Below are 26,494 nucleotides of genomic sequence, written 5' to 3'. Positions count from 1 at the left end.
TTTCTTACCTCCACCAAAACAGACACAGCAGCATTGACTACTGTGATGAGGAAAAGTTTTACCCTCCACTCAAACGGGACACAAACAATCTGTACAAAGAGAGAGACAGAGAGAGAGATACTCCAATGCTGATCATAAGGCTTTATGTGACTGCAACACTTTGTTAATTACGGACTGGCCCTTTATATCATATCAAAACATCAAGTTTCTTGTATTTGACATCTTCTTACCTCTAGAAAATCGTCAATGCCTTGGACAGGGTGGAACATGATAAAGAGCAGGAAAAAATACAAACTCAAGGCAGACGCCACAAAAGGCCCTGAGCAGAAGACAGACAAGCACACAAATGTATAAATTAATACATTTAATTTGTTTATAATAAATGTATAATATAAATGTGTTTATATTTATTTGATTTATAATTGTATAATATAAAAATAACTGTAGAACTGTTTTGGGACTAATTAATGTTAAGATGTTTCTTACAATTCTTGTAGGTGGGCTGCCTGAAAGGCTTGCCCTTAGAGAAAACGATGGCAACAATGAGATACTGGAAGCAGGAGACATAGAAGAGGCTGGTGTTCTCAAAGTTTTGGATGTTGTGGTCGTCCACCTCTGTGTCGTTGTGGTCAGACGCGTTGATGTAGGATGACTGGTTGCAGACACTGGGTGAGAAGAGCGTTTGATTCAAGAATAAGGATGTGGTTTGTCTACATGACAGTTATTTAAAACACAATAAATTAAAACTAGTTTACAATTAATTATGTAGCGATGTGATATTTGTTTTTATACCGGCATGTTCGCAGGTACTCACTCTGTAAGTGGTGTCCAGACCTCGTACCAGGGCTGCTGTTGGACCCAAAGGAATGTAATGGTCTGGAAACCCAAGCAGATGAGGATCTGGGTCAGCACAGAGAACAGCAGAGGCCCTGAGATCAGACCTGACGGAGGACGACATGACACCAGTTCTTTCCACGCTGGGTTCAGACTCACTAAAGAGAAGCAGGAGCACAGGGAAATTATGAGGATGAGCAGAAAACAGATTTAAAGGTGAAGAGAAAAGAAAATAAGTGAGACACATAATCACAGCAAAAAACAACAACAAACATCTTTATCTCTTGTCACTTTTCTTAAACTTACTGGTAAACACAATAAGGAGGATGATGGCGATATCGATGAAGAGGAACTGGAAGTCTCCAAGGTTACTAAGGATCTAAGAAACAAGAATAATAAAGAGCACAGGTCAGAGACTGGAGTTTTCATCAACTCCTCGGCTACTATTGATTGTGGGAGCAGCGTTACATACAGAGTAGAGGAGAGTGACACTGATGTACTGGATGATGCTGTAGAGAGCCATAAACTTGAACACACAGAAGGAGGTGATGAGAGCAGCACGTCCCTCCCTGTAAAAGCAAGCAAACACTGTTATCTCCAAAAAGTTTAAGCATTATGAATTTGTCTAAAAATGCATGAGGTGGTTTTGTTGTGTTAAAGTGTGAGAATGTAATTTATTTTTAAGCTCAATACTTAAAAACTGCACAAACTGAATGAGAAAACTTTAAGTACAACAACATTGTGCTTTTGAGGTGAGCTAAGTTCATTTTCTTTTACTTTTTAATTTATTGTGTGGCAAGACAAACCTGATGAGGCTCGGGACACAGGAGATGTTGGGGGTCCTTGAGGTGAAGGGAGAGGCTACCGAGGCCTCGAGCTCTGACAGAGAGATGCCACTATGAGCCCTCTTCAGAGCCTAAGTGAGGAAAGTGAGAAACACAAGTATCTCCAGACTGCAATCAACTGACGTCCACTTAATGTCCTGTTATTGTCACACTTACTATTACTTTTAAAGTGGCATACATACCCCGCAGTCGTTTGCACCATCTCCACACATCCCAACAAAGTAGCTGTGTGCAAATAATAAAAACCAATGAGACTCTGTGCTCAACCTTACCACATATACTTTGACAAACTCCATAAAAAAAAAGAAAAATAATAATGTATTGATTTTTGTTTATAGTTCTGACTGACAGCTGACACTACTGCTGCTACATACAGTAATGGATCTAACAAGTATTTCAAAGGGGTTTTTCACAGCTAAATGATGTGTTTGACATAAATACTCACTCTACGCCCTGCAATGTCTCAACAAGCTGAGTTTTCTGGTCCGGGGCCATTCTGGCAAACACTGTCCCATGCAGCACCAGCTACAGGAAAAATACACCATCATAACAACAGAAACATTAGATATCATGGAGATAAATGATCCCTAAAAAACAGTAGAATCAACTTCATTATTTTTGCTCTATTTACAAAAGTAGAGTGATGTGAAATACCTTTTGAAGCATGTCAGGGAAATGCTCCTCGATGACGGCAAAGGATTTTCCGTTCATAGCAAAGTGGTACAACTCTTGTGTTTTCTCCTCATCTACATGACATACATCCTCTAGACTGATGTTTACTTCCTGTTAAAGTGATGAAGATGAATTAGAGCAAAAACATTATGAGAGACATCTGAGACAGTTGTATCCCCTGAGTACAGTGCCAGAAATAACGTGTAGGAAGTGCGTGTGCCTACATGCAGTCTTTTATTGTGTGTGTTTCTGATCAAGCAAGCCTTTTCATTACTTGCTTAATTACTCATGTGTGTATTCATGTTAGCATAAGCCCCATCGCCTTACCTCCAGGTGAGATATCTTGCTCGGCTTGTCAGCGTATCTCCAGGTGATCTTTGCAGCTTGTCCATTATGGGGAGGGAGGGCATCAGCAATAATGACTGTGTCTTGGGGAGGGATCATTCCACAGTCTCGGGCCACAGAGATTGCTGTCAGCATGTTGTCACCTAGAATGTAAACACAGCATGAATTTTATTTTGCATATTTTCTTTCACTCAAACTACATTACTTATTGTATGTTGATCAGCTCCACTGGAGATAAGAGTCATGTGTGATCTTGATAAAAGCAAAGATAGACTAATGTTTAGTAATCGCCCATATGCAGATTTTCCCACGTTATCATTATATTAAAACCTACAACAATCGGACGCCTGGCTCTGAAATGGTGCCTAATACCATATGTGTAGATCACGAATGACTCATTTGTTTTAAATTCATTTTAATTCCAATGCGAAATATTTTCTAATAGTCTGTCTTTCCTTTTAAGACCTGGAAGTAAAGTGAATAATTAAATTCTTCCTGTGGATGTTTCAGCCAGTTTGTGCCAGTTAATCTGGGCAATCTAGAAAATGTTATTAGTTGAGATTACAGGTACATTTGAGTAAATAACAGGGGGTATAAATCTTTAGTGCCAATACACAGATTATCAAACTCATTCTGCTGCTTGAGTCACACCATTGTAAGTGACTATATTGATGCTTGATGATATTAATTAAAGCCTGTGTATGTCTTTATGAGAGTATGTGTCAGGGCTGATAGTGGAAAATTTTTTTTTACCACATTGCTCTTTGCATACTCTGACTAGAGATTACACTACAGCAATACAAAGACAGGTCAGTAGGTGGCAATAGCTACCAAAGGCCTGGCCATCACTTCCAACATCCTCCATCGACGCCCAGCACCATTTATTTTTTTGACACCCTTCTCGACATCTTTAGTGTCATCCCTGGGCTTCATGAACTTGCGGTCCATCCTGCGCCAATGCTTGTTACCGCAGGCTAATTAAGCTCACTTTTGACTTGTCAACGACATGTGAAGGGTCTGAGTGTTAACACCTAGTCCCGCCCCACCCTACTTCTGATTGGTTAGTAGGCCTAGAATGAAAGCTAAGCTTCTATTGGATTCAGAGAAATGTCTAGTCTGGCCGAACTGAAGGACGTGCACTCTTTCCTTTTTTTCCCCCGCAGTCAATGGCGGCACGGCGGCGCAATGCTGTCAGCCATGATGTGTACATGTGCACACGTGTGCATAGTCTCACCAGTAACCATGACAGTGCGGATGTGTGCTCTGTGGAGGTCTTGCAACACTCCTGGGGTTTCTGCCTTCAGCTTGTTCTGCATGATGATTAGACCCAAGAACTCCATGTTTGCCTCTATGTGATCCCTAGTTCAAAGGAGAAGAGAGGGAAGAAAGAAACAGAATCAGACGTTTGAAACAAAAGAGTCTTCATCTCGTTTTGTGTGAAGTAGCATGCTACAAAGCAGCAGGAATCATTAGCTTGAAGTTCTTTGAATTGTTTTGAAATGAAGGTCAAATCAATAAACAGTACACTACCTGTTGACATTCTGGACTTTGTGCCAGGTGAGTTTGGACTCAAGTCGACGATGAGCCAGAGCTATGACCCTGAAACCCTGCTTGGTGTATCCCTCCAAAACCTCTGCAAAGTTTTCTGGAACTGTAAAGACACAAAGAGGCATTGAAGAAATCAGTAAAGTTAAGAGAAAGAAAGAGACAGCAAGTGAAGAAGACACATCAAACTTCTCTGGCATTTGTGCTCAGGTCAGGGGAAGCAAAAAAAAAAAAAAAAACGACCTAATTTGAATAACTTTACATACTCTTGGACTAATTAATGGTTACCGAAATCCCCTGACTCCAAAGATTAGAAGGCTGCAAACCATTATTCATCCGTTGTCTTGATATCTTTGCTGCTCATGTAAAGACAGTCACTGCTGGACAGATACAGCTGGTAGAGAGGCGGAGAGACTGTCTGGCCTCGGCCTTAAAGTCTACAAGGATTCAACTTATTTTCACATACATAGCTAATTATACTTAACTTATTTTCTGCAATTAATGTTTGTTTTTGGCTTGGCATATTTCAATTCCCTATTAGCACAACAGGCCCCATATGGCTGTGTGAAACAGGGGTACTGCATGCTTGTTAAGCAGGTCTTAGTACAGTCCCTCTTTTGCACTTATGGACAGAGAAGGCCAGTCCTGGGCTTGTGCAAACGAGCAGTGACACAGAGAGCAGAGGAGAGAGAGGCAAAAATCAACATTCAGTGCTGGGTTTTCAGTAGCATCCTTACTCCACAGTCATGCTCCCCATTACTGACAACAATTATCAGTTGAAAAGTCATTATCAAAACAATGATAATAATCTAATTTATTTTCAGCCAACGTATATTATGCATCCCTTATAATAATATTTCCAGTACTGCCCCCCCCCACCATAGCAGTTACAGTATTTAGACACCTCACCTGTCTCCTTCTTGCAGAGACTAGCCACCACCTCTGGCGCCCCCTTCATGTAAGCATCCATACGTTTCTCCCCGAGCAGACGAGCAACCACACTCATCCTCTGGAGTGCTGATGAAAAAGGAAACTGTCGCACGATACCGATCTCATACGCAGACTGCTCAGGCACACAGACACACACAAAAAACAAATAACAGGCATGATCATTTATGTCGAAAAAAAAACCAAACTCAAAATTCATTTACAATGTTGTGGCGTTCAGTTAACTTTGTAAGAAGCTGTCAACTTATCAAAATATTACCAAAAAGCCTGACCTTCAAATGAGATTTACATGAACTGGCTGAAATTATTAATATAAGGCCATAATCTTTGCTCAATATTACTACTTCCCCTTAAAATCTGAACTTTTCATTTGGAGATAAAAACAAAAAAAATACAGTACTAAAGTACATTTTCAAAAGAGAAGTAGCCTACTTACCGAGAGCTCATACAGTTCCTAAAATGAGAAAAAGAACAGAATGAGATGAATCTGTGAGACCAACAAATAAATCAATTATTCAGGGTAATAATAATGTTGCTGTTGTCATGCTATGACAGTAATGACTATTGATGTTACATTAAAACAGAAGAATATGCTGGTTTAATAACAGCCAACAGCCAGTTGATTTAGATGTTGTAAGTCAATTAGTATTAGTCAAAAATGAATTACACAAATGTCCAAGACCAAGCACCAGTGTGTATGATTTTAGACATTTCCCTGACTGTGAGGACCTGTGGTTACAAAGTTGAACAACTGGGTTGCTGTTCATACCATGTCCTGCTCTGGTGATGCAGCAGGCTCTGGGGGCAACAGCTGTTTTGGGGGTCGAACCACAGTAGGCATGATACGGTTGTGGAGAGATGTTTCCTCCTCGGTGGCCTCCTCCAGGATCTGGACAGACAAAGATTTAGATAAAGTAAGGATCAATATTGTTTAGATTCCCTTTTTTTCCCCTTTCTGTCTCACATTGGTGGCGAACACATAAAATAGATTACAGTTTGTCCCCATGCACCTTCTTATGTGTCCACATTCCTAATGTGCCTCCCTGACTAACATGTGTTTCTGGATAGATACAGAACAACTCACCCAGCCAGTAGCCTCAAACATTTTGAGGTCTAGCGGGTCTCCAGACAGCTGGCCCTCTATTTTAGTAAGAGAGTGGCAGGTGGCCATACAGGCCACAAACTGGGACTTGACAAGATTTTCCTTGTAGGCATTTTCCTCCGACAGGTGGAAACTGGAGAAGCAGGAGAAATGGGAGATGAATGAGGAAAGAAGAGACGTTTTATGCAGACATAGAAATGGGAAGGGTCATTTACGATGTGAAGAGTATGTTTTGATGATTGCTTCCAGAAGCAATAGATTTCAATGACATGTATAAAAAGATACTACAGTGTATGATTATGGGTACTGTTACAGACACAAGCTGGGTTTAACACTACATTTGTGTCCACAGAAATATACAGATAATTCTTTAAAGCATTATAACCACACAATCAATAACTATTACATGAAATTTGAGGAAATAATTATATCATTTAATATTACTGCATGTTACAATGTGTGATTGAGAATGCCATAACAAAAAGTCTCCAAGTGGCCACTGGTTGGTTGGTACCTAAATGAATTCACTTGAGCTGTTTGAGCTCAGGGGTGATTGTGTTTTGATTGTATGATTGATATTTCAGCTTCGTAGCTATCAGAAATAAAAGAAATCATTCCATATCAATAAAAGATTTATGACTACATTCAAAATCCTTTCCATTCGTTGATCAGTGAAGCAGTTACAACTCAGCAATAGCTAAACTAAGACAACGCACAGATTTATAAAGGCGTCTTTGGGACGGAGCATAAATTCATTAAAACAGTGGCAGTTGATAAATTGTAAACAGATCAGCTTACCTGCCATTCTCAACCCTCTGGACTCCCCATAGATCTAATCCATCTTCTGTCAGAGTTCCAGTCTGAGTGTAGACAGAAAGTAGAATTTAATTCAGATCTTTGTTTCATGGTATGAGGTTCGTGCGGACCATTCCTATTACTCACCTTGTCAAAGCAGACGAGATTTATTTGTCCACAGATATTGATCCTCTGTGGGCTAATGCAGAAAATGCCAATGTTTTTGAGGCGTCGCTGGGCGTACACAATACCAGCTGTCATGGCGGCTGGCAGCGCTGGTGGCACAGTGATGGTGATGATGTCCAGGGACTCAATAATGATCGTCTTAGCTGGCACCTGGGGCAGGTATAAAATAAAAAGTTAAAAGTTTGATAATTTGATAATCACTTGTCTTGATTACAACCTTTCCAGCTATTACTCTGCCCTCCTGGTAGCAATTCACAGTACAAGTCACATCCTAGATTACCTTGTTCATGACACTAAGGGCGATGGAGTAGACAAAGCCAATTCCAGCCACAGCCACCAGACACAACAGGAAGAGGTAGGCATCGCGGTACAGCTTGAAGTCGGTGGGTTTTGGATAAAGGATGGATCGCACCAGCTGGCCTTTGGCTGTGCTGAAACCTAGTTAAGAAGTTGTCATGGGAAGTTTGAAAAGTCTTTACATTTTTGATCTCTTCTCAGACTCTCTCAGCAAAACTTACTTTAAATAATTAGAATATGTTCTACTCAAAGAAGAATGATATTTACACATATTTACAGATCCTACAAACATTAACACTTTTAAAACACATATCCAAGGACATATGTACAACATACCTGTGCGGACCACCACAGCCTTGACCAGTTCGCCTGTGTAGAAGCGGGTCTGAATGACATGGGTGCCACAGAAGAGTGTGTGTCTCTTATGCTCCTCTGTGTTGTAGGCACTGTCAGACTCCTCTCTGCCCCCTGACACCGGGTTTGGGAGGTTGGTCTTTGTCACAGGAACACTTTCACCTGATGAGAGAGGAAGACTGATATTAGGACTGGAGATTTACAAAAAGAGCATTTTGAAAGGAAAGTAGTTGTAGTCAATTGTAAAGTTTATCAACAGTTTATCCTACTTTCTGTACCAACCTGTGAGCATGCTTTCATTGACGATGCAGGTGCCGCTGACCAACACGGCATCACATGGCATGATAGTCCCATTGCTCGGGATGACCATCAGATCACCGGGCACAAGATCAGTAGACAAAATCTCTTCGATTTCTACCAGCACAATGAAGAAGTGGAGAAGACAAATGTGTGCATTAAACAGAGATAGGTGGAGAGCAGTGTGAGCAACAAATGAAAGGTGTGTATAAAAGTGTGTAAATGAACCAACAGTAGCAGATGGTGAATGTGGGATCTGAAAAAGGAGATATTTTGTGCCAGAGCCCTAGAGTCTCATTCAGCACATCTCTTATTACTCACACCTTTATAGGCATTGGGGGAAAAAAGCTGAAGCATCACAGGCAGTAGATTAATGCATAAACAAAAATAGAGGTGTGCAATCCACAACAATATTTTTAACTGATTCGGATTCTAAATTTTGTCCTTTGGCCAACTCATAGGAAGGATTTTAATCAGCTGCAGCTGATAAGACACCTGATGAGACTGTCATTGCTTATGCATAAGCTCTGCAGGCATAATCACCCATTTTAAAAAGGTGTGCCGAACCATTAAAGGGTGCGTTTAAATACACGCCAACTGTTTATCATAAACACAACACACAAACTGTCTCTCTCTCTCTCTAAGTCTGCATTGTTTGGTTTGGAAAGCAGGAAACTGAAAAGAATAATACATGTAGTGTAATGTCATTAAAATAACTGTAGAGCAAAAATCAGTAAATAAATAAAGACACAAAAATAAAGAAATTTACAAACCATTGTTGGCTCGGCATACAGACACACGGACAATACTGTGAGTTGCCACCATATCGTGAAGCATGATGTATTGCTGTAAAGGAGGAACAAAGAAAAACAGATGAAAAACTTTCATCTGAGTTTGTGAACAATGAAGCCAGGGGCAGCAGACCGTGGTCAGATGAGTCTTTATGCTATCCTGGATTAGACATGAGCAGGGCGGTGACTGTGTGCTGTCTTTACATATGCATTCCTGTGATTCTAATCTATTGTACAGTTTCATACAGCAGAAGAAGCCAATTTAAACTAAAACAGAGAGAATGCGTATGTGACATATATGAGATAAAAGATTCAGATGATCTGGCGAGATGACACTGCTGAAGCCGGGCAGAGACTGTACAGATTAAGCCGAAATGGTCCACCACAAACTAATTTTAGAATCAGGCTAAATTTCTGCCAGATCGGTTGTCGTCTGTCTTGCAAGCTTGAGCAGTTGCATGGTCCGATTTCCCACATGGCTGCTATCAAAAGATCTATTACAAACTGTAGTGAGTTTGTCTGAATATTATAGTAGTAGTAATTCATTAATTTACGAAACTGGCTGTGTCTTTAGGCTTACATTTAGTATCAACACCCACTCCGCTCAAACGCTCCACACAGTGTAAGCATAAAAGCTGCAGGTTGTGGCTGTGCAGAAAGGCTGTTTAAAACATGTAGTTTAAATGAACACAGCATTCAGTATTGATTAAAAAAATACATAGTGTCGGTAAAAAATTGACAAACTATCAAACAAGCAGACAGACGGATCGACAAAGCGACCATTGCATCCTCAAAATATAGCAAAAAGGACAACCCGTTGCCATAAATTTGTCTCACCATGTAAATAAAATGTGCAAAATGTCTGAATTACAACTACATTAAACTTAACCCAGTCACAAACTGTGAAATACAAAGGCTAATTGCTGAACCCTAAGCCTATGTGCAAACATGTGGTCAGATAAATTGCTCTAGACTGATAAAGAGTGTCAACATTTTGTGGAGCTCACCTTTTTGATGGTGTACAGAGAGGTAGCTATGGATATGACCGACATTAAAACAATGGCCACAGCATAGTAGTAATACTCATCGGCACTCCACAGGATCACACTGAAGAGCTGGAAGATGTAGAAAGGGTTGAGGACCTGCAGGAGGAGACAGAGGCAGAGAGATTAGTGTGGCAACTACAGAGGTAAGAGCAATGAAAATATTACGTCAATGAATATGAAAACACAGACGTCTACTTCTGGACATGATAAAATTATCAAGGTGCTATGTGTCAGCACATTCCCATTTAGAAATGTATACTTATTTATAGAGTTTGAGATATACAGGTACTGGTGTTACTTTAATAAGTATGTACATAACTGGAAAGATAACAATAGCCATGAGTGGGGAAAGAGTAAAATTAGATCAAACTGAAAATCTAACATTGTGAAAGCAGTAATAAGGAGAGAGCAGACTCAGTACAGAGGAACAAATGTGCCTTTCAGTATATTAAGTACACAAGTAGCTGATTGCATTGCTCCGCCTTGCAGAAATGTTTAGCAAACATTCATAATACACAATATTTTTTATAGTTTTGTTTTGTTTTGACAGGTTTAATTTAAAATGTCTTGCTTGTGGTGCTTAAAATGTCAGAAAATTCATAAATTCCAGATTACAATCAATGAAAAAAATTTCTTATTTGAGACGCTGACATCAGCTGAAGTCAATCTTTTGGCTTTGTTAATTAAAAAATAACCTAAAACAATTATTTGATCACCAAAAGTGCTGCAGGTTAATTTTTCTGTTAAATGACTGGTTGAATATTTTACTTATCATTTCAGCCCTACACACTGTGAAACAAAAGTGGCACCAAATTCTCCAAAGTCAGCACTTAAAATGACCAGAAGGTATCGGTTACAATCAAATGAAGGGCACATACAGTTATATTGTATCATTTACAAATAAATAATTATTTAAAAGCTAGTATGAATTGTTAGTGTACAACCAGAGATCTGCCAGTTATTTTCATAAACAATTCATAAAACCATTATTGGGATAAGAAACTGTTCAAATATCCCAGCAGAAAAAAGTGGGATGTGCAGACAGGTTGACAAGGTGTCTTTCATTCAAGGAAAGAAAATGCTGCCTCTGTTAATGCAAACTGGGCTCTACCTCTTTGATAAGCAGCTTGAAAACAGAAGGCACTTTCACTGCAATTTCATTCACCCCGAAGAACAGTCTCCTGACAAGAGGTGAAAGAGACATTCATGAGTCAAGGGTTGTGAACCAGACTTTTGTATCTACAACACACACACACACAAACAAACAAACAAACAAACATGCACACAGTATATAGCAGGGATACAAAACAATTAAAGGTTATCGTACTGTAGTTTTTACATTCTTAACAATATTACAATACGTTTCCACTGATTAGTTCCTTCTCCTGTGTTGAAATGCTTTTGATTATTAAAATTATCTGGGCTCTGTAGTTTTAACACATCCAGACTGATCTGGTCAGGCCAGGTGTCAGCGAGCAAGTCAAAAACAATGGGAAAAATCTTGTCAGGGCAAAGGGTTTATAAACTGTAACTCACACATCAGAATAATCTTCCTAAAGGCCTGAGTACCCTCCTCTTGTCTGGCTGCCTAAAGTTGTGCAACCTATCCTTCAGATAGGTAAGATGGTACCTGTACTCCTGCTGGTTCCTGGTTAGGCCTGCACTATGCTCCGAGTGGAGGGTGGCGCAGCTGACCTGCAGATCCTCCACACCGCTGTGAGGGATAAAAGAAGGGGACAAAGTGGATACTTTTAATTACAAATAACAGTGACAGTAGCAATGCAAAGTCTAATGGTTTTTTAAGCTGTAAATACAAAGATAAAATCATTACTTACTGAAAAAGAAATTGTAAACTGGTATAATAAAAAAAAACCATCAAATAATTAAAGAAGGCTTACGTTAAAACTTCAAAGTTCTGCACCTCGTCGTTCCAATAATACTTTGTGCTATGGAAGGTAAAATAGCGAATCTGAGGGAAACAGAAATGGGGAGGGGCAGGGAGAAGAAGCAAAGCCGTCTTAAACTTCTATTTCACACAGGTCAGAATTACTGTATTACTGTCCAGACTCATCACACCAATCCTATATCAGCTAATGTGAGTCTCATGTTTAAGCCACATTTTTTTTGCCTTTCTTGTAAAAACATCACATACTCCGTCACAGAAAGTCAAAGTGTGTGTTCTGCTCATAGTTTAGTTTAGTGTAGTTCCAGCACACCACAGAGTGTCTCTCCTGCTGGGCCCCTGACATTGCTGTAAAATCACAGTGGACGGCAGAGAAGAGGTTGTATCACCATCTGGTTCATAAGACAACTTCACTGACAGTCATCGATGGAGCAGAGAGTGTTTAGTCTACAGCCGGCAATGGAGTGCAGAGATTAAATCTGACACAAGATTTTGACTGATATGAAGACTGGTGAAGACTGATAACTCAAATCTTCAGTTTTCAAGGGGCACTCCAAACAATTACACTTGATTAAAACATGGCAACCGTTCTTTCAGATTTGGTGGTTGCCAGTCTTACAGTTGTCTTGTGGTTTCCATCATTGCTGTGTTTAGTGTGTTTAGGTGTCTGTGTGCGTAAATACAGTCCATTGTGGAGGTGCCTAACCTGTGTGGGCTGGTAGTCGGCATATCTCCTTATGAGCTCCTGAGCGGAGCTGCCATCGGAGGGGTGAGGGGTATGTCCGTTGGCCAGAGAAGGGGAGGCAGGGGAAGCAAACGGGCAGGCGGGAGAGGAAGGGGAGGGGGGGGAGGTGGTCTGGGTCTCCAGGCTGTGGAAGGGGTTGCTCCCTGGGGCCAGCATCACTCGTACCCTGGCCAGGAACCAGCGCCGGAACTCATCCTAGTCAAAGAAATACACACCAAGTTGTAGTGCTGGACTTTCAGGGACCTTCATTCATGAACCCCATAACCCCCATCCATTACCAACTACCCTTAACACTTCTGCTGTCTTTAGTACATTTCTGTCAAGTGAGCCTGTAACATAAAGTGGCTGGCTATACATAGCATAGGGCCTCATGTATCCACCTTAAAATATTGAGCGCTTAGTAGGTGTTATTTTCAGATCCTGCCTTACCCCACCTAAACCTAACTCTAATCTTAACCCTAAACCTAATTCCTTTTTTTAAATAAGCCTCTTTATGAAGTGAGCTAAATTTTTAAACATGTGGATATTGTTCCTAAAGCTTTAAAAAAAATCACGAGGGCATTTAAATTTCAATAAAAGGCATTTTTCCCCAGAGGACAATATTTTATTAAATAAGTTGCGTCAAATGAACTTATCATTTGGGCCTTCAAGTGTTGCACATGCAGTCACAGGATACGCACACAGACGTACATACATGCGTGACCCTCCCCACACTGTTGGACACATGCTAAATTATCTGTACATTCCTGTTGGTGTCTGTAGCAATCAGTCAGTCTCAGTGGATTTACTGTGCTGCTACAATACATCAGTTGTATTCACTCGCAGCTTTAAAAGCACATGAGCTTTGAGGTTCTGATCTTCTTCTTATACCCATGTGCTAAGCTGTGCCTGACAGCATTTGGACTTGGACTATCTGTGTCAAATGGAAACTGTATCGTTGCATTTGATTCTTTAAATGTAAAAGTAACATAAGAGTGTAATTATACTTGGTAAATATCTGATACTGTACTATTTAGGTGACTTAACAGGCCTGCAAATTAAGTTATGAAAATATGTGAAATATGAAACCAGAGAATATTTGTTATTTTTGCATGAAAAAATGACCCAAAGTATTAATAGATTATCAAAGTAGTCACAGATTAATTTGATCAACAAATCAATTATTACCGTGGAGCGCAGCAATACCACTTCGGCATCACGGGCTGTGGTACGAGTGCAGGTGGATTTGACACACCACTCTGGCATCCAGTAAAGCAGCAGGAGGAGGAAGCCCCCTGTACACAGCACCCCGAGGCCCACCAGGGCCAGCCGCCAACGACACAGACGGTAGCCCTGCAGCTCCTAAATAGTGGAAGGTGAAAAGGAGGTGCAGTCTGATAAGTCAGAAAGTACAAATTCACACATTGCCACTGATGTGAAATTTTAAAAAAAGAGGCATACCATCTCTTCCTCTTCCCCTTTGTTGAGGACCTTCAGGTCTTCCTTCTCCATGCTGCAGAACAGTTTGCCAAGCCCCTCCCTTTGTCACTGCGAACACAACAGACAAAATGTCAGGGTGAACCGTGTGGAAAAACATTTCAGCTCCACAACAGCCTATCAAAACAGTAACTGAACAGCCAAAGGTCAGCCACCTGAGGGCGGGTCACAAGATGCTTTCTAGGGATATGACGGAAAAGAGCATCACATGGAAAATGTTGTGCATTTGTCATCTGCACATTTTTGTGTTCACTTCCTCCTTTATGTTATGATGCAAATAAGCATGGAAAGGGAAAATCCATCATGCAAAATCACGCATACTGTACAAATTACTTCATAGCTGGGGTGTGTGCAGCCAATTACCTGGTATTATCTGGTATCAAAATCTAGTGGTACAGTGGTGGTGCCAAACCAAAGGAAGGACTTAGGTGGCACTGGTAACCCTTGAAATCAGATTAGCCTACCTTGCTCTAATCCCTCTAATCTAAATTTACATCACTGGTTATTTGAGACTAACAAACTGCAATTATCGTAAATATATTTCAATTTCCTAAAATAAACTCTAAAAGAAGTATAACGTGCTAAAGAATGTGACAAGCAATGTTTTTTTCTCCTCTTTCTTGGAAACAGATGTGTTTCAATACAGCTCTGGAGACCTGTGCTGTTGCCTTATAATTCACCTCATCGTTAACAAGTCAGTCATCAGTGCATTCCACCTGGACCAGGCAAGTTTCCAGACAAAGCCTAAACCTCTGTTACTTATACACTTTCCCTGCAGGCAATTCTCTGATAATATCATTAAGTTCATTCTTGGTTCCCATTTTATGCATTTTAAGAAATTCACACACAATTCTTACCCTCTGAACACCGTACGCCACTAACACTGCTGATGTGATCAGCCCATGTCTTTCAATGCACTGCAATGTATAAAATTCTGTTACTTTTGTTGAGTAAATTACTTTATCTAATCTTTGACATGGTGCCTTTCATTGGTTGTGGCCACAGCAGGTGAAGAATTGTCTGAGCAAGTGCCTTACAATTCTATAATCAATTTATTTGACAATGTGTGAATTTTGAGATTATCTGATGTGTTTATTTTATATATTTTTATTTTTTGAAAAAACACCAGTAGTTTCTCAGCAGCATGCAGTTTATAACAAATCATAGGCAGTGCTTTATCATAAACAACAACAACAAGGTGTGGTGACAAAGTCAACCTAACAACCAGAGTGCTGCATTACTCAGCTGAATTGTGTCGAGTGATAAGAGAGAACTTCCTGGTCAGACAACCTGTGAAGACACTCTGTTTGCGCTCCGGCTCAATGTTGACAATGGTACGCTACAAGCAGTAACTGTTAGTCAGTAGGTACATAACCATAATCAGTAACTAGAAGAGAATGACACTTTAATTTATTTAACCAACTTCCAAGTGTTAGGCATTTAAACTCAAGTAAGGTCTCCACATTCAGTTCTGCTTAAATATTTATATGAAGAACAGGTTTAGGATTTTTGACATTTTGAGGCAGTAGTACAAAGTTTTTACAAATAAAAACATAATGTAATGGGCAGTAGTACAAAGTTTTTACAAATAAAAACATAATGTAATGATTTCAACCTGTATCCAATTCAGAACAGTACAAAGCAAGATATTCAATGTGGAAAATGTTTTTTTTTTTTTGTAAAAACACATTCACTTTAAATTTGATGTGCACAGAGGCAGCAAAAGACAAAAGTTCAGGAAAGTTGTGGAAAGCTCAAAAACACCTGTTAACTGGTAAAAGGTTACAACATCATGACTGGGTATAAAACGGGCATCCTCGAAGGACTCGGTCGTTCACTAGCACGGATGGGGCGAGGTCTAACACTTTGTGGAAAAACGTAGTCACCAAGCAGTTCAAGCACATAATACAGTGCACAATTAAAAGGAATTCAGGGAGAGATTCAGAGAAAGATCCAGTGAATTTAGAGAAATTTCTGCAGGTATAGGGCAAGGCCGAAAACCAACACTTAATGATGGTATAGAGGATATAACTCGATAACAGTCTCTAACAAAGTTCAGCGCTTTATCAAGTTAAGATTCTACCATGAAAAGAGAAAGCCGGATATCAACAACATCCAGAAACACCACCAATTCCTCTGGTCCTGAGCTCACGTGAGATTAATTGACAGAAAGTGAAATAGTTTTTGGAAATCATGGATGTCAACAGAGCATCCCAACTTGGAACTGGGGCTGTACATGCAGTGAGGAGTAGTTAAATAGCGCATGGATTTAACTGATGGATTGGGCGATTAGAAAGCATGGATCATAAAGTTTAACTCAACTCTCATGAAACCTATTTAACTGTCTGTGGGAAAGAAGCTATAAAGAAGAAAAATATTACCGCCTGTGGATACAAAGTGCAGGAAACCTTACAGAGGTCATTAGTTCATTGGAGCAAATGGGACACACTCCAACTACAAGAATGCACAGCACTTCCCAGACAGCTGCTCGACCTCACAACACCTGAGATTATCTCTTAAGAGTGTCACACACCCACACACAGACCAACTGAGTCATCAGATACATGTGTTACCCAATATCAAGCTCACCGCCATTTCCTCCTCTCAGTTGTCTCAGAGGACCAGCCACCTGCCAAGGAAGGCACGCTGTCACTTACATTTACATTTAGTCATTTAGCAGACGCTTTTATCCAAAGCAATCAATGTGCGATAAGAAAGCATTAATGCAACAATAAGTGCTATGACAATTCTTAAAAGGCGTAGCTTTCTCATAGCTTTGTAGGTAGTGCTAGAAGAGAAGGTAATCTCTGAAGAGCTGGGTCTTCAGGAGATTTTTAAAAGGTGGAAGGGGGACGCCCCCTGCTCTGGTAGGAACTGGTAGTGCGTTCCACCAACGGGGAACAACAAACAAAAAAAGTTTGGATTTCCTCAAGCCAACAGGTAGCACAGCCAGGCGTTGCTCATTGGAGGAGCACAGCGGTCATGAGGTAACATATGCCCCTACAAGGGCGTCAGGGTAGGTAGGTGCAGTACCAGAGACAACTTTGTAGGCAAGCATTAGCGCTTTGAATTTAATGCAGGCTGCAACAGGTAACCAGTGGAGCTCGATGAGCAGCGGGGTGATATGTGACCTTTTGGGTTGGTTGTAGACCAGGCGCCGCTTTGTTCTGGATCATCTGAAGAGGTTTCACTGTGGAGGCTGTGAGGCCCGTCAGGAGGGCATTACAGCAGTCTAGTCTTGAAATGACCACAGCTTGTGTCAGGAGTTGAGTTAAGTAAGGTCTGATTTTTCTGATGTTGTAAAGTGCAAAGCGGCATGACCGGGCAAATGAGGTGCATGATTGGAAAAGGTTAGTTGGTCATCAATCATAACCCCCAAGTTTTTCACCACCCTGGTAAGGGCAAGACACAGGGAGTCTTGGTGTTTTTTTTGTTGTTGATGTCATGATGTTTAGTAGGTTTGGCTGGGGGGACCAGCATTTCAGTTTTTGAGAGGTTCAGCTGGAGGTCACGTGCCTTCATCCATGTGGCGATGTCTGAGAGGCAATCAGAGACCCGTGCAGAGATCGAGGGGTCCTCAGGAGGAAATGCTAGATACAGCTGAGTGTCATCTGCATAGCAGTGAAAGGGAAAGCCATGTGAAAAGCCTTTGTGGGAGTGCATCGATACCAAGAAGGGCATTAAGGTCGAAAGATATAGAGGTCCTTGGAAATACCAGTTAGGCTCTATGTGTCCAGAAGCACATTTTGCCATTTTGTTGATCATCGAGAAACGGCTAAGCTGGATGTGTGTTCAGTCAAACTGAGTATGACAGAGAGGTTAATTAGGCTACTGGCTGCTGGGTCAGGAGATGCTAATCAATTAGTCAAACAGGGTACAATCAGAATTTTACCGGGGCCTCTGAGGGAACTTGTAACTGTGGCAGAGCATGTCCTTACACCAAATGTAGAATGGCACAAAACAGAAAGAATGCACACAAAGAAACAGAAAAGACACATGAAGTGACCAAAACACAGTGAGACTGAGGACACTTTGACCCTAGATATCACAGAGGAGCGCTGGCACAATGTGTCAGGGCACGCTGCTGCTGCCACCAGCTCCAACGCCCACTGATCCCCCCCCCCACATGCAGATCTTATCTGCTAGCTGCACCCGTGTGGACTTTTTCTCTGGCATACAGCGGGATATTTTGCTTTGGACCAAGCCCTTCCTTGTATTTTACAATAGCAGCCCCCTGGCCGGCGCTAGGCAGTGGGTGCAGTGCAACAAGAACATTCCCTCCCAAATCTGTGCTATGACTGGAAATGCTGACACCATCATGGATAAGATTGCTGTCCTGGCTTGGTGACTCACAGATAACACAGGGATGAAAAAAGCACCCAAAAGGGATTTTAAAGTATCAACCTTGTGCGGTTACTAGAACTAAAGACTGTTACACAGTCTGTTATGTTGAAATCGTCTGTTCAGATAACAAAGGGTCGTAACCTCAGAAAACATAAAGGGTTTCTTAATTACAGGTTCCAAACAGACAAGAGGCCAAAGTTAAAACTTTGTGGCTCAGAAGTCAGTCACCAGTTAACCCTGATTATGGCTCAAGGGTCCATACATTACACATTAAGTCAGCCAAGAGACGAGTTGAGTTACACTGTCATTCAGGTAAACTTGTGCAAGAGCAGGGATAGGGAACGGTCACAAAATCAGAAGTATTATTCATATTTAGACATACAAGATATAAAGTGAAAAAAAAAGTAAGAACCTGTCCCATAAATAAGCCAAGCGTGTTGTGCTACCAAAGTTATGTGGCTGGAAAAAAAAAAAACATACTGATCTCAAGCTCAGTTTCTAGTTGGTTGGTGTGGTCTTACCTTGAGAGCCAGGGACACGATGCCCCAGGCGGTCCTCCTCCCCGCAATTAGCTTGCTCTCTTGCCACACCAACCTGGAACCCTGAACAGAAAAAAAAGACAATTAGAAAAAAGCACATTACATTTCTACATCTTCAGGTCTATGATAAACTGGAGATTAACTGTGAGAGAGACTTGTCACGAAACAGAAATAAATCACCTCAGGGGCAAAACAATAACGGTTAATGTGTACTAAACTGCAAATTTATAATAATTTCTTAAACCTATGTAGAAGCACGTGCAGATGTGTTCGCTGGTATGCATAAACTCATCATGTATTTAACTAAGCAGTGGATTCAACAAGCTAATGAAAATATGCTGTGAATTTCCTCTGAAACAGTATGAAGTAACTAAAATGAATTATTGCCAAGAACAAACAACAGACTTACAGAGGTTTCCCTAATAGTTAGAAGCTGAGTAGTTGAATGGAAATGGATCAAATGTCTCAAGTTCAGGTTTCAAACAGTTTATTGTCAAAGCCCGATGAAGAGAGACTATTAATACTGACATATGTATACTAATGCAGATTAATTAAAACAGAATATCATGGATTCGACCACACAAGAGGGTATGTGAAATCTTTTCCATATCATCTTGAGCTCAGATTTATATCTTTCTTCTTCACCAGCTCTTATGAGCTGCTAATCGCTGTTAATCGTGTCCCGTGCAGAACCTGTTCATCTCACGCTTCATTTCCAGTTATTATTTCCCACAGTGACTTAAGACCTGGATACTGTAGGTGTCAACATGGCTTGAGCAAAAAAAAAGAAAAAAAAAAAAGACTAAGGCTACAGTTTAAATAACTGTCAGGTGACTCCTCCTGACTCCCATCCATTCATGAAGCTTGGTGGTCCTGTCCGTCCCTGAGTCAGTGACATTGTCTCCCACACCTTCTTCCCGTTAACAAACTAACAAAAAACATCTACCCAACAGCAACAATGTTTTGCCTCTTATTGAGAACATGGGGGTGACAGCACAAACCAGTGTTTTACTAGAGAATAGAGGACCCTGGTCGGGCCTCTGAGCATGACTTCAGAGATATTTATAGATTCGTCCAGCCCAGCCTAAAGCCACATTGTTGTCTCTCATTTGATTAGTCTGCTATTGTATTAATAAGCAATGCAGGCTTGGGAAAAAAACAAATGAGGCAGCTGTTGATCTTTTTGTTCAAACTATAAGATTAAACATGACAATCATCAGTATTCCTGGAAAAAAAAAAAAGTTTAGATATCAAAAAATAAATCCACTGAGTGCAAGTGTATCAAACCACAACAGACACAGAACATGGCTCTACGATCAAGCTCCACTTTTACACATGTATTAAGAGGTGATTGTCTATAGACATAATTAATTATTAGTTTACTTTACTGCGTTATGAGTCATCTGTATCACTGATTCATCTGCTTTCAACGTTCGTTCATTAATGTTAGCAAATAGACCTTAAACAAACACGTCATCCACAGGGGCCATATTTGCACACCTGTGGGACGAGGGCTTCAGCAAACAATGACTTTATTCATTGTTAAATGTGCCTAATAATTCATTTTTCTCAATCAATAAATAATCTGGTCTATAAAAGGTTAGAAAATACCGAAACTGTCCATTATAATAACTTTTTTTTCAAAACTTAAAGCTATTCAGACAAAAGACAAAGAAAAGCAGCAAATGCTCCATGCAGAAAAAAAGTGTCTTTGGTGATCGTCAGTTTAATTTAGTCCTTACCGCTCGTTTACATGAATCACCATATGTCAACAGTATATTTACAGTCATGCTTCAGGTGCCATTCATGCGTGGCATGAGGATGAACAAAGTGCCTCAATATCAACATTTACTGTACAAAGTTAGGATCACCTCTGAGCGATCCCTTTTTGCAGCAGCTTTTCATACACACAGTTCAAATAACAAACGTACAAATAAATAGCTCCTTGATAGCTGAGACTAGACATAATCTCCTTTCCCTTTCTTTCTTGTTCTTCAACATACGGACAAAAGGAAAACATGAACAATGAGCCATGACCTAATGACAGGAGTTCATAATTCATGGAAGCATTTGGAGGAAAGTGTTTTGTTGCCATCATGCTCTGCACTCAATGTGCTTTCTTTATCACTTCCCCTCCTACTCATGGGGTATTATAGCCAGGCTTTGTTCCCCATCATGGGCCAATCAAGCTGTTTATCACTATGGCCACTGGCCTTACTAAAAGTCTATGACCACCTGCCCGGTGTCTGCTGTCTGAACAGCTAAAAACCCCTTTATCAGCCAGTTTTAAGAGCCACTACTGATCACATAACTAACCCAAGAATTCCCTTGTAACATCTTTCAAAAAGAGGAGAAATATGTTGAAGCAGCATTTTATATTACATCCAATCATACAGAGCAGATATAGCAAGGCAACAAGAACAAAATCACTTCAGACTGTCTGCTTCTCAAACTTCAAACTCAGTTCAAGCTTACTGAAATATGAATCACTTCGTCAAACTCACCTATCAACGCAACAAAATCCAGACCTCTAATCCAGAGAATCGGCCACAAAAATCATTTTGAGATGACATACGCAAAGTGTGAGATCACAAACAAGAGAAAAAAAATTGCGACATTACAGACTACTATGATCGATGCTGAGGAAAACGGGCGTTATCGTGGATGAGATCAGGGAGTGGATGGGGACGAAAATATAGATCTCTTTTTGGATCCGAGGATTTAGTCTGTATGAGAATCCCAATGCTGTGAACAAAAATGGAGGGAAAGGGCTGGGAAAAAACAATAATCCTTCAGATCAAAACTGTGCTGAGTTTTAAGTCAGACCACATGCTCATGGATTAACAGTAGTACAGCTTGACAGTCTACAAAAAATTGCCACTGTTTGCAAGAGATCAAAAGCGGCTTATTACAAAATGACCCTGGGTGAAAAACAATAATCCTATGCGGATGTGACAGATTATTGAATTATTAAATTTCCTTATTTCATGAGAGAGACTAGGTTGTCATCTTTGTATCAGGGCAGAGCAAGATGAGAGACGTCACACATAAGGTGCCTCGTAGAATACTGACTTAAGTATCTTTGTGCCTGGCAAATGGCGTAATATCAAGCTACAAGCTAATAGAGAAAATGTAAGTTTTCAAAGCAAAAGTATGCTTTTGAGATTTGTTTGATACATGAGATTTTCATGTGCCTACAGAGGATAAGACAGCGAAACAGACTGCTTTGAAAAAGCAGAAAACGAACCACTGCAGGACACGGCAACAAGTGTGTGGTCTGCAGTAATGCCAGGTGGATTAGTGAGGTCAACAACAACTGTGATGTTTTGCAGCTTTACCAGGTGAGGATTTAAATATGTTCCCTTTAACATCATCTAATCTCTTGACCTGCTCCATGACCGTCATCAGGAATACCACTGAAAGAAGGGAATCTACTCAGAACAGACTACCTCTGCCAGTGATTCAACATGGTGAATCAGCCATTCGGATGATTCACCATGTTGCAAGCTAGAGATAACAGTGTGGGACACGCCACAAATACTACAAACTAATGCAGATTTGGAGATTTCAGGTATTTAGGTCTGAGATATGCAAAGCCTTAAAATCAACTCTAAAAAGTACCTGACTGACTAGACAGTCTTGATTTACAATAAAACTTAGGTCAGTGAGGGAGCTTCGATCAGCAATGAACTCATATATTCATAGAATTGCGCAACTCAGTTCTCAGGTTTGCATTTCGGTGTCAAATATCACAGTTGTTTCTATTTTCATTTGAAGCGTTTCATTTCACTTCCACTGATGCGGGCCGCTGGTTTGTCCTGGTCTTGTTGGAGGCAAACCGCCATGCCGGCACTAGAAAGATCTGTTTCTCTGTCACACTGCTCTGGGGCTCCCACACCAAACAGTGCTGGGCTGCCGAGAGGACTTTTACCATGTCAGGATATTTCTCATCTCCACTCTGAGTCAACACTGGCGGGCCTTCCATCACAGGCTGCTGTCTTAAAGCTCACCTGTGAAAAGTCTTGAGGCTTTGGCTCAAAGGCCTGAGGAATATTGGCGCCTCGCTTCTTAAACTGAGACTAAACTGCTTCCAGATCTTCAGTTTGAACAAGAGCTCAAGCACAGGAATAAAGTTCAAAGGTGAAAAGAGCAAGTTCAATTCCTCAATTCCAAGACTGCAGGATTTGACGCTTGTCTGTTTTACATCACTGTAAACTGACTTTTTATAGATTAAATGATTCATCAAAAAATGGGCTAGGGTTAGGAATGAAATTCAGTGGATAGTCCATAACACAAAGGCAACGAATACACGGCTTGAGTTTATCACAAATGTAACAAAATCATGTTTTAAAAATGACTAAATAATCCAAAGACCAAGAATTCACCATCGAGATACTTTATTAACATTATATTAACAATCACATAGATATTTTATTCAAGCAGCAGCTCGAGCTCATCCGAATATTTTGGAACATGAGGCTTAAAACTGATATAGAAAAGTCTGCATATCACTTCTGTGGTCAAAGGCTGCGCAGGTGTGTGTGTGTGTGTGTGTGTGTGTGTGGATATCATCCCTCTCAACTCAAAGGTCACATTCTCATTAAAAAGCCACGCAAACCAATTATCTTCTAAGCCTCATTGTGGAAGCAAAGAAGACGCACGCGCCAGCTAATGCCTCTGTTAATGTATAAACAGAAAAGTGAACGGACAATGAATATTTGTCCTGAGCTGCTCCGCACAATTTCTATTTTTATGTTACACAAATAAACCTGACAATCGATGAGGACATTTTGAAATTGATCTGCGATGGCTATAAAAAGCCCAATCCCTTTCTGATCCTTTGTTTACTGAAGCCTTTTGTGGCCCTGGCATGCCAGCCATGGCGCGGAACAAATGCCGATAAATAAATAGCACCCAGCAGTCTAAATTAATGATATCCATGCTGACAGTGTGCAGCCACATGTGAGAACAACTACTTTAAGACTTTTAATAAAGACTAAATGAGAACAAATCTGGACACATGTATCTCAATTCTAACAAATATATGTTGACAAAAGCATGTCGACACAATTCATCTCACCTGTTTTCGGATCTGTGTCATCATCGATTTGGGTGGTACCAATTAACGGAAAATTATAAACAAAGGCCCTCAATGTGCAGTGCAGCATGTTAAGGCCGATGACGACTAAGGCACAGCTATAAGACCCTTAAAAAATTATGTCGGTGTCCTCCAAGAGGCCTCGGGTCACTGTGAAGGGTCCGAGACACTGTGCATGTAACAGCCCTTACCATCCTGCTTCACCAGTTGTAGCTTTAGGGTAGATTGTCGAAGATAACACCATAGTTGAAAATGACTCACATGATTACTCGGATACTATTTACCAAAAGGCTTATGGGAGATTCCGAAATGAAGTGTAACGGGAAAGTCGGATGCAGACCTCAATCAAATTAAGAATTTGTGGAAGGACTCGAAAATGACCAATGTCCAATCGCGGTCTCCGTGAAACTGGTCAATGAGTAATAATCCAAATGTGCAAAAAGACCTGTTCACATATTAAAAAAGTGGCTCTACTGAATCACGTGATCAGTCAGTTGGTGCTTTGAATCTATACGACTACTACCTATACTTTCATAGAGATTAGTTCTCAAAATAAAACACATGCTTACTAATATCCACAATTAATTCATACCATCGAACTGAACGGAGCGTACCGCGGCAGAAACAGCAGGTACAGGTTACTGTGACCGGTCATTCGGGGGGGGAAACCAGTTATTCCCTAGCAACTTTGTCTTTCAGTACAATGTTGATGCGACACTGGACAATTGTTTCACCAGTTCACATTCATACAGATGTGTAATGTAAGAAAACAGAGAAAATGATAGACTATCTAAACAGATAGCTTTGGTTTCCTACATTTTGTTATACAGTTTTGGAGTGAGCTGTGTTAATACTCTGAGTTTTAGCCATTGAACACAATACACTGGATAATAGATTGTTTTTATTTTGTAATTATTGTGTGCATGAATTAAATGCGAAGGAGCTCATGATTATTGTAAAGAAGACATTTGTTTTGAATTTTAAAAAAGCTACTATTTAAATGTTCTAACACACTGAAGATGAGTTTGTAATGAGGGTTTATGATTTAAAGCAGGTTTGAACAGGCTGCTGGTGGTATATATATATATATCTTAAATATATCTGAGCCTGTTACTGGAGACTCGACCAGGTGACAGGTGTTTAAGAGGAATGAGTCAAAGCTAACGGAAAGAGACGTGTTAAACGATTAAAACTTCATGTATTTATTATGTATTGTAATGAAATGGCTGTAAGTAATAACAACAACGTAGGAAAGCCAATTAAAGGAGCACAAAAACAAGCTTACAACCACACACGGTACGTGTAACTGTCACAAGTGGACACTGTAACATAATCTAGGTTTTCTAATGTTTATCCATAATTACATTTGGTGCTCAATTGCTGCCTGCTGACCATGAATCATGGCTCCGAGCCCCCCGGCAGCCAGGGAAGTGCTTCACCGGGGGAAGACGTCGGTTGTTGTCGGCTAGCTGGGCTAATGTTAGCCAGGCTTCATTGTTAGCCAGCTAATTGGTGGCTTGGCTTATAAACCAACAAACGTCCATGTGTCTCCCCGCCGGTGATCTCTCTGCTTTCGGTTTCACAAACCACCCAGAGGCCAAAACGTTGTTTCAATAGCAAAACACAAACCGGTTTTCCTGTACACGCATCAGCTAGCTATCGTTAGCGTTAGCCTCAATAGGTAGCCACTGACACATGGGTGATGATGACAGCGATGTGGGCAAAGCGCACACACACACACACAGACACACACACAAATATATATATATATATGAGAATAAAACACTCACCCAGAACCACCTGGACACTCTGAAGATCACCTTCGAGTCATAGTGAGACGAGAGCAGCTGTTATCTGAAGGAAAACGTCGTTGAAGAGGAAAACGGACTAAGTTTGATAGGGAAATGTTGTCGCAGCCCGACAGGCAGAGTGGATGTTTGCTGTGTGTTGACAGCTCGGCAGGACGGGCTGAGTACTACAGCACCGTGAACTGGCCCGAACTGGCTGTCTGACGGCAGGAAGTGATGTGTGGTGACATCACGGGAGCGCTGTGCAAGGTGTACACAGCAAAACCCCTCAGACTAAATGTTGTTGTCATTATGAAGCGCTCATTCACTGCGTCACAGCTTTGGGCGAACACATAATGGCACGTGGAGGCGAGGTGATTAAAAGTAAAGATTGATTTTTGTGTCAGAGCTCAGTATAAAGCAGGGATTTAAAAAATAGCACATGGTGTGGAAGTGCTGTACACTGTGCTCTGCACATGATTTAGACTTAATCATCATGTTCCTTCCTTGTTTCCTATTATGGTGTTGCCAGTCAAAGTAAATAT

General features: G+C 40.7%; 1 protein-coding gene across 4 annotated transcripts in view; it reads right to left on the bottom strand.

The window, feature by feature from the left end:
* The window catches only part of atp13a3 (ATPase 13A3), a 33,446-nt gene extending 7,216 nt beyond the window's left edge, over window positions 1–26,230 (bottom strand). For 2 of the 4 annotated variants that reach the window (XM_027290023.1, XM_027290022.1), the window contains exons 1-32: window positions 25,953–26,230; window positions 19,047–19,127; window positions 14,146–14,232; window positions 13,873–14,046; window positions 12,667–12,900; window positions 11,956–12,026; window positions 11,688–11,771; window positions 11,169–11,238; window positions 10,019–10,153; window positions 8,994–9,066; window positions 8,206–8,337; window positions 7,906–8,085; window positions 7,553–7,710; window positions 7,234–7,422; window positions 7,090–7,151; window positions 6,274–6,424; window positions 5,959–6,078; window positions 5,626–5,643; window positions 5,151–5,304; window positions 4,227–4,347; window positions 3,931–4,055; window positions 2,679–2,839; window positions 2,334–2,462; window positions 2,125–2,204; window positions 1,862–1,904; window positions 1,641–1,750; window positions 1,307–1,403; window positions 1,141–1,213; window positions 815–992; window positions 487–665; window positions 231–319; window positions 9–89 (exon numbers count right to left, since the gene is read on the bottom strand). In XM_027290023.1, coding sequence (XP_027145824.1) covers window positions 9–89; window positions 231–319; window positions 487–665; window positions 815–992; window positions 1,141–1,213; window positions 1,307–1,403; window positions 1,641–1,750; window positions 1,862–1,904; window positions 2,125–2,204; window positions 2,334–2,462; window positions 2,679–2,839; window positions 3,931–4,055; window positions 4,227–4,347; window positions 5,151–5,304; window positions 5,626–5,643; window positions 5,959–6,078; window positions 6,274–6,424; window positions 7,090–7,151; window positions 7,234–7,422; window positions 7,553–7,710; window positions 7,906–8,085; window positions 8,206–8,337; window positions 8,994–9,066; window positions 10,019–10,153; window positions 11,169–11,238; window positions 11,688–11,771; window positions 11,956–12,026; window positions 12,667–12,900; window positions 13,873–14,046; window positions 14,146–14,196 — 3,522 coding nt within the window. In that variant the 5' untranslated portion in view covers window positions 14,197–14,232; window positions 19,047–19,127; window positions 25,953–26,230. The remainder of the gene's footprint in view (window positions 1–8; window positions 90–230; window positions 320–486; window positions 666–814; window positions 993–1,140; window positions 1,214–1,306; window positions 1,404–1,640; window positions 1,751–1,861; window positions 1,905–2,124; window positions 2,205–2,333; window positions 2,463–2,678; window positions 2,840–3,930; window positions 4,056–4,226; window positions 4,348–5,150; window positions 5,305–5,625; window positions 5,644–5,958; window positions 6,079–6,273; window positions 6,425–7,089; window positions 7,152–7,233; window positions 7,423–7,552; window positions 7,711–7,905; window positions 8,086–8,205; window positions 8,338–8,993; window positions 9,067–10,018; window positions 10,154–11,168; window positions 11,239–11,687; window positions 11,772–11,955; window positions 12,027–12,666; window positions 12,901–13,872; window positions 14,047–14,145; window positions 14,233–19,046; window positions 19,128–25,952) is intronic. The other 2 variants (XM_010756463.3, XM_010756464.3) reach the window with 1 other exon arrangement.
* Window positions 26,231–26,494: the final 264 nt, after the last annotated feature.

This window comes from Larimichthys crocea, chromosome XVII (assembly GCF_000972845.2).
Source record: "Larimichthys crocea isolate SSNF chromosome XVII, L_crocea_2.0, whole genome shotgun sequence".
In the NCBI taxonomy this organism is placed as follows: Eukaryota; Metazoa; Chordata; class Actinopteri; family Sciaenidae; genus Larimichthys; species Larimichthys crocea.
The sequence above is the reverse complement of the archived record's forward strand: the minus strand, read 5'-3'. Positions and strand labels throughout refer to the sequence as shown.